Source organism: Cynara cardunculus, assembly GCF_001531365.2.
Source record: "Cynara cardunculus var. scolymus isolate 2C chromosome LG 15, CcrdV1, whole genome shotgun sequence".
Taxonomy (NCBI): Eukaryota; Viridiplantae; Streptophyta; class Magnoliopsida; order Asterales; family Asteraceae; genus Cynara; species Cynara cardunculus.
In genome coordinates, this window is record NC_037542.1 from 7,383,908 (window position 1) to 7,392,095 (window position 8,188).

General features: G+C 33.3%; 1 protein-coding gene across 1 annotated transcript; it reads left to right on the top strand.

Annotated features, from left to right (window-relative positions):
- Nucleotides 1-4,093: 4,093 nt before the first annotated feature.
- LOC112528476 (ras GTPase-activating protein-binding protein 2-like) lies at nt 4,094-6,873 on the top strand. The gene is made up of 10 exons (XM_025139505.1): nt 4,094-4,327; nt 4,750-4,993; nt 5,077-5,312; nt 5,367-5,490; nt 5,560-5,732; nt 5,826-5,934; nt 6,037-6,155; nt 6,240-6,302; nt 6,657-6,717; nt 6,803-6,873. Exons 1-10 carry the CDS (start codon nt 4,094-4,096, stop codon nt 6,871-6,873), a joined length of 1,434 nt encoding a protein of 477 aa, XP_024995273.1.
- The last annotated feature ends 1,315 nt before the right edge of the window (nt 6,874-8,188 follow it).

The following is an 8,188-nucleotide window of genomic DNA, read 5'->3' on the forward strand; positions in this document are numbered from 1 at the left end:
AAAATTTGATAAAACAAAAATAAAAGAGTAAAAAGAGCAAAATGTCGTTTTAAGTTGACTGAGTTTTTTTAACAGGTAAATTAAATCCAAAACAAAATGACAATCAGAGAGACCAAAGTCGAAACAGATTGGTAACCATCTTGACCAAAACTATAATTGGTTTAAAAGAGGGACTAAAGTTGATAGTGAATGACAACCACATACATAAAAAATGTAATTTACTCTATACATATAAGTCAAAAGTAAAGGGTCGTTTACCAAATGTTTATTCGGGTAAGTGAACACCAAGTCACATTATCTTGCCGAATGAATATGGTAAGGACCAAGAATCTTACTCGGTAAGAATGAAACAATGACCAAGAATCTTACCTGGTAAGTGAGGACGACGACTCTTACCATGGTAAGCGCTTACCTGGTAAATTGTTGCATACGATACCGTTTTGGTGGATTAAAATATTATTCGGTAGGTAAATGATAATATTAAATTTTACCCGTAAACGTTTATCGGGTAAGTGTTTGATAAACGACCCCTAAGTTTTATATTTAATATACAGACACCTTATAACATCGAGAGATGAAATAATCGAGAAAAAATAAATTAAATTCCTGATTTACATTTCTTAATTTGAAAAAAGAAGTAAAAAAGAATAAATATAGTGATAATTTGATTAGTTTCAGTTGGGAACCGCATGCCCATTTGAACCGAGCAACCACAAAGAACGCATCACATTTCGATACACTCGACATTAATGTTGTAAAAGAATTCACACAACTATTCATGAATATTAACACGTGACACACTCTATAGTTATCCGGTCCGTAATAGAAACACGGTTCTCAATCGAAATTTCTCTCTTCTTTCTCTCTCTCTCTCTCTCTCTCTATATATATATATATATATAGAGAGAGAGAGAGAGAGGGGAGCGATCAAATGCAAACCACCCAACTTGTACAAACCATGCAAACCACACTCATCCGTCGATTTCATTGTTTAATTTTATGATTTTTTTTCATGAAATTGTTTAATCTTGTGAAATTGTTTCATATAATATTTTTTTTGATGAAGTTATTTCATACATGGTTATGAAGTTGTTTCATATAATACTTAATGAAATTTTAATGAAATTGTTTCATGTATGTTTCTAAAATTAAAATAATGAAGATGATAATATCCATAATTAACACCCTCCACAATAAAAATTATTAATCAACCTCTCATAATTACAAAAAAAATGAATAAAATAAAGAAATTATGATTGATTAAATGAGATTTGTACGATTTGCAAAGTAAATCCTCTACATATCTAATACATCTTTACAAATCGAAAAAGAAGATAGAGACAAAATTTTCCATATATGAAGAAAATTGAGAAAATCTCCCAAATTAAATATTGAAGGAGAGAGTATATACTTAAATTATTATTTATTTATTTTGAATGAGGAGAGAGAAGGATGAAATAGAATATTAAATTAATATTTTATAAAAAATTTGTTAAAATAATAAATATATTAAATATTTTAATAATATAATTAATGCTATAAATTAGCTGTATGCAACTTTTTGGATGATTTTGAATTTTTTTTATGTTGAAGAAATTATAACCAAAAATTTTGTTCGAGATGCTTTTATAATTTATAATTAACGAAAAAAGTACCAAATATAATTAATTTGCTTCAATGTAACACCCACTGAAATATTAAGTTTAATATAATAATTTATACAATATAATAAATTAATAAATTTTTTATTTGTAATTATTAATCGTATATTTTTAAATAAGTAACATATATATAATTAATATAATAATATGATTTAAACAATATAATAAAAAAATATTGAAATAAATTGATGTTGAGTTCATTAGAAAAATAATTGTTAAAAAAGTTGTTTAAACAATTTAATAATAAAATAAAAATACTTTATGTTTTTGTTAAATTAAAAAATTTATAAAAAAGGTAAAGAAAAAATGTGACTTGCTTGACTTCTTCTTTCCATATATGGAAAATTGAGTTCACAACATCATTGTATTTGAAATATACTCTATATATACATATATATACATATATATATATATAACACAAAAGCACATACTTAGACAAAATCATCACGTTTTTCCTCTTACTATACTTTCGATTTCACATTCTTTTTGGGTTATCACTTTTCACAAGAGGTACGTTTTTCAATTATAAATTCTTCTTTTCGTTGTACAGAATTTGAGATTTTAACTTTGCAAAATCGGGAACTGGTTTTGTTCCATATTGTAAAAGTTCACATCTTCTCAAAGTTTAGAGGTCGATCACTAAAAAAAGCTCATGCATTTATTATATATGTGTCTTATTGAAATGTCTTAAAGAATTTGTTTCTTATTAAGCTTAGTTCATCTAAAATTTGATTGTTATAGTGTGTGAACTTTGTGGTCATGAGGCTAGGTTGTGATTGTCTTGTTTTCTTGAAGATCAATAGTTGGAAACAGATCATGCATATTTAGATGCTTCCATCATCTTGTTACCCTTGTTATTTGTGTAAATTAACAGTCTTTTAAGTTAAAATCTATTTTGGTATGTCAGATTCTTATAAATTTGTACAGATTTTATCGTTCACTTTGTAAACTTATGTGCAAAACAAGATTTTTTTTCCTTCTACGGATTAAGATCGTTGTCAAACGGAAAAAAAGGCGAATTTGTTGGGTTAATTATCCGTTTTGTGTTGTTCTTGTCTTGAAAGTTTTAAGAGTAAAGATTGGGTTCTTGTTTTTGTACGTTTGTCGTGGTTGATCAAGAGGCATACGTTGTTATTTTGAGGGATTGTTTGTTTTGCTTTTCTTGTTAAGTAGAATTATGCAAAACTACGGCTTTTTTACAAAGATTGTGGCCAAATTGAAAACGCGGAATGCATTGAGGTTTTGATGGTTTTCTTATCTTTTTTTTATTAACCGGGATATCCAACTCGCTATGCGAGCCGACTAATCCTAGGGGACCACCTGCTTTGCAGATAGCCCGGAGTCACCATATTTAAACCTCCGTGGCCATAAGGGAATTTTTATTCCTCATTGGATTTAAACTTAGGACCTCCTGGTACTTTTGACCTTTGAAGCCAAGCTCAAACCAATCAGGCACCATCCTTGTAGTTCTTCTTTTTGTTGTTTGTGTCTTGAAATTACTGTTAAGAGTAAAGATCGGGTTCTTGTTTACTGTTTTGAGGGTTTGTTTATTTTGCTTATGTACTTAATTCTAGGGTTTTGAGTGTTGGGTTTCTGCTTTTTGCTTGACTATATGATTGTTCTTGCATATTTTAATTTCTGATGAGAAGATCTTAGGTTTTAACTACAATTGTTGACGAAATATGGTATTATCAACCGACGAATTTCAGATTTTAACATGTTCGAAGTGGGTAGTTGTTAAAAACCAGATTTCTCATTAGAAAAATGAAGGTGCTGTTAAAAACCAGATTTCTCATTAGAAAAATGAAGGTGCTGTTAGAAACCAGATTTCTCATTAGAAAAATGAAGGTGTTGCTAAGAACCAGATTTCTCATTAGAAAAATGAAGGTTTTTCTTCATGTGATAAACGTGTTATTCATATGATACTATAATCCATCACATGTAAACAACCTTTGAGTTAGGACACGTCGTCCGCATACCACCAAGTCCACTCACGTGAATTATCATATGTGATATGTTCTCGCTCCCTAGGAAGAAACCCTATATATATATACCTACTTTCTGTGTTTTGATGTGGCGTTACATATCTACGTACCAAGTTATGCATTGTTTTGTGTTCGAAATAACATTTTGTGAACGCTATCGCTTGCTTTCTGCTTTGGTAACATTTAAATTGTCCAGGAAATCTAATGATCTTTACATATGAGGAACATGATATCTAGAAGCTTATAAAATTCATATTTCCCTACTTTCTTAGCAAATCAGGCAATTTATTTCGTGGTTTTTCGTATCTTTACATGATTACACGCCACTGAAATGTGCTACAACGATATCGAATTACTCTAGCAAATTAATTAAGATCGATCCTTAATCAACTTACATTCTATTTTCAGTAACAATATAATGAATCTTACTTTACTTATTTTGCAGAGATGGTAAGAAAGAGTAGATTCAGCAAAGTTCCATCTCTTCCCAGTATTCCAAAGACTAATACACATCCGTATGGGCACCGCCTCTCGGCTCAAGCTGTTGCCCAAGCTTTTGTGGAACGGTACTATCAGGTTCTCCATGCACATCCTGAAGATGCTCATAAATTTTATAAAGATCAAAGCATCTTATCCCGTCCAAACGCTGATGGGTCAATGCGGACAATTACAACGGCGAAGGTATGGTTTAGACGCGCAGAAATAGATAAAATTAAGTCTTAAAGAAATTGGGAAATCAAGCAGGAAAAATGAAATCAAGTCCTATGTTTCAAAGCATGATGTTTGCATCTGGATCCATTCAATCAAAAAATGAGATGTACATCCAACCAGAAACAATTTTTTTGGTAATTAAATAAGGATCACATAAGTTAAAACTTCACTCGAGAAATGGGTTAGTGGCTGGAGTGAAATCGTAACAAGGTTGCCATAGTCGAAGGTGTTGCTGGATCACCTCCTTTTTAGGGAGAACCAATGGTTGGTGGGGATAACATATACTCACATTGGCTTAGATATATAGCTATTTGGGGTATTTTATGTAGTTAGATAGTAACCTTTTTGCTCTATGAGTGCATAACTTTGCATCACATTTGGTTTTGGATCAGGGAATTAAGGATGAGATCATGGCTTCTGATATAAAGGACTGGACTACCAAAGTACTCTCGATGCACGCTCAGGACTCATTAGAGGATTCGGTTTTTATAGGAGTAGCAGGCGCTTTGCATAACAAAGACAACGCGACGAGATACTTCTCCCAGAATTTCTTCTTGGCACCACAAACCAAAGGCTTTTATGTGCACAATGATTTCTTTCAGTTTATAGATGAAGGGATCAGGCCCAAAATTACTGGTATATGTAATTCTTCTTGTTATTCCAAGTTCATGTTGGTTGCATCGTCTTGTGTTCAATAGATTTCTTCTTTTGTTTATCAGAAGATTGTGTTCAGATTATAATGAAAGACAAGTGCACCTCTACAGAAGATGATATTGATAATAGAAATCAGATTAGTGCCGATTCATCAGACACGAAGAATTCAGTACTTCCAGATGACCAAAAGATCAGCGCATCCCCCATTGCACAATCTGTTTCATGCACTGATCAAGAAGTTGTAAAAAAAGTGTCCTATGCATCAATCGTGAGCTCACTTCGGGCACTCTTTATATTTCAGGTTGTATATTTTTCTGGTAATCATTAATTAAAACACTATTGCTCTTTGGTGTAGGTCGCGAAAGCTAGTTCATTACCCTCCTCGAATGCTGCTGTTAAAATTTTGCAAAACAAAGAGAAGCAATCACATGACCCTCCATCTGTTGTTCCTGTCAAACCATCTTCTCCTCCAAAGAATGGTATTAGTAGCTTGTTTATATAGGTTTTGTCATGTGCCATATGATCAATCGATCTTCTTTTTCGTTTAGCCGAAGGTACCATCACAGAAGCTGCTCATAAGGTTCTTGAGAAGGAGCAGAACCACAAAACAAGCTCTACAGAAGAATCTAGTGGTGCCAAGAACGATGATCAGCTGGTTGAAAAGAATTCACCTGATTCAGACGGCCAAGAATCTGCCAACAAAGAGACTTATGCTTCCATTGTGAGTTCACTGGGCTGAAGCATATTTTCAATGTAGTTTGTCTATGTTTTTTCCAGTGATCATTTATTTAAGTATAGTTGCTCTCAAACACAGGTCGCAAAACCGATTCCCCCTCAAGCATCTAGGCAGGTTTTGGCAGATAAACCATCATCAAGCACCATTTCTACCATTCCTCCTAAACAAGGCCCTGCTCCTAGCTTTGGTACTCCATAAACCATCTATATGAATGCAAGTTCTTTGGTTATCATGACTGTTAAGTGGCAGCATTGCTTTTTCACTGAACTTTCTCGAATACTTGTTGCAGTGAGGACAGTTCTAATCAAAGACATCCCGCCACATTTGAAGCTCAATGTATTGACCAAAGCATTAAGAAGTCGATTTGGATCTCTTAACCACAAGTATATCCAGATCCAAGAATACGAGGTCCGACCTAGCTCAATTCTCTTCTAAGTATATATATATATTGCAATCATGTATATAATATAGAATCTTTAATCTTATGCTTAGGATGGATATCGTTATGCTTTTGTGGAATTCAATCAACCGAAATCTGCACGTCAAGCAGTTCAGGTACATACGTTAAATTCACAAGTGTCCGTTAATTAAATAGTTTAGATGTCGTTTACTATATATTTCCATAAACAAATTATGTAGGTGTAGTAGTTTTACGTTTAGAACGTTTTATCTAGTTTACAACATCACACGCTTAGAGCATCCACAGTGGAGGTTCTTGTAATCAAATGACCGTTTCTTGGATTATGTTTCGCTAAGTCCGTTAGGATAGGAAACAGTCATTCTAACAGTTCTACAATAACCTCCACAAGGTTCTTTATACCATCAACATCCACAAGATTCTGGCAATTCTTCCATGGAAAGTAATAAGTTTACATACATCAACTTATTTACCATTTTTTGTTAATGCAGGTTGGTTCTATTAAGTTTGCTGACTGGGAATGCCAAATTGAGCCCAAGAAATCAAAACAAGGTTTGCGAAATAACGAAAAGTACTCTATTGTGTACCGACTACATAACCTATTTAACTAAATACCCTTGCAAATGGACATATGCAGATTCGGAAGCTCGTGGTGTTCGTGGCAGCTGTGGTACCAACCGCGGTGGCAACTGTTGTTCATCCATTTAGTCTAGTTAAGTTTCTGTCTGATGTCTTTCGATCTATGGGGTTGAACTTTATTAATCCTGGTGACAAGAAATACCCCGTGCGACTTGTTAAATTTATCTAAATGGTTGAGACGTTATCCGTACAACTTATAGATCTTTAATTAAGTTCAAACTTTATTCTCCTATATTGCTCGATCAATTATTATGAGTTATAAACGAGTTCTAGTAGATTTCGTATAGCTTTTTAGGCTTTCTAGAAAATCTTGGACAAAACCATTAACGTGTGGTTCGAAAATGGTTCCATGTGGGTCTTTAGATTTTCGATACTTCTTGTCGATGATGGCTGAATGGAGTACTGTGGGTAGCTGAAAACATTCGTAAGTAAATGCAAAGTCAGCTGGGATAGATCTAGAGGTTTTCAAGGGAGGAGGAAAAGGGATCCAAATGGAATTAGGGTTTAATTAGGGTTTATCTTCGCTTTAGTTCTTATTCTTTCATTTCAAACCGAGTCTTAGGATGTCGTTTCGCTTGTGTGGGATAATAGTATAGTTGTTCTTTGGTTACGGGATCTAAATAAATAGCAACAACAAACTGTAACCTAACCGATAATCCAATCAAAACGGAGTAGATCATGATCTTCAGTTACCACACGAGCATTTAGATCACGATCAAATGGATATGTATTCAGTAGCAGCGATTTTCAACTCTAGTCGTCGTCCGACCGTAACCAATTAGGGTTTAAGGCTCGATACGTCACGTTCGTCAACAGTTTCATTCGGTATCCGAAAATGAGGTGTTGATGATGTTGCAACATAACGATATTGAGCATCAACTGCTGCAGTTTTTGTGCCGCTTTGGCAAAATTTTAAGGCTTCAATAATAAATTACTTTACAATGTCACATCGGAATAAATCAATAGAACAGTTTATTTCGAATATGTGTTAAAGCACTTTAGGGGGTGTTTGAGATTGCTTATTTGAAACAACTTATGTTTTTTTACGAAAGCACTTATCAACTTATTATAAGTCAGAAGGGTTTAACTTCTTCAAAAAATTCTTATTACCGATTTGGCACCGGTATAAGTTGTTTATTCAAACATTCGAAATTGCTTATTACCAATGTCACACCGGAATAAATCAATAAGTTGTTTTTATAAGCAATCTCAGACATCCCTTAGTATTCCTAGATGTATAAATTAGTATTATTTTAATATATCTTTTACAATACGTAGCATTGCCAATCTTTCAATCATCAAAGATTTTTTTTATGTTACATCAATTATCCATAGCGTTACGCATTGACTGCTCGGAATTACAGTTTGTTCATGTTTGGCCGTT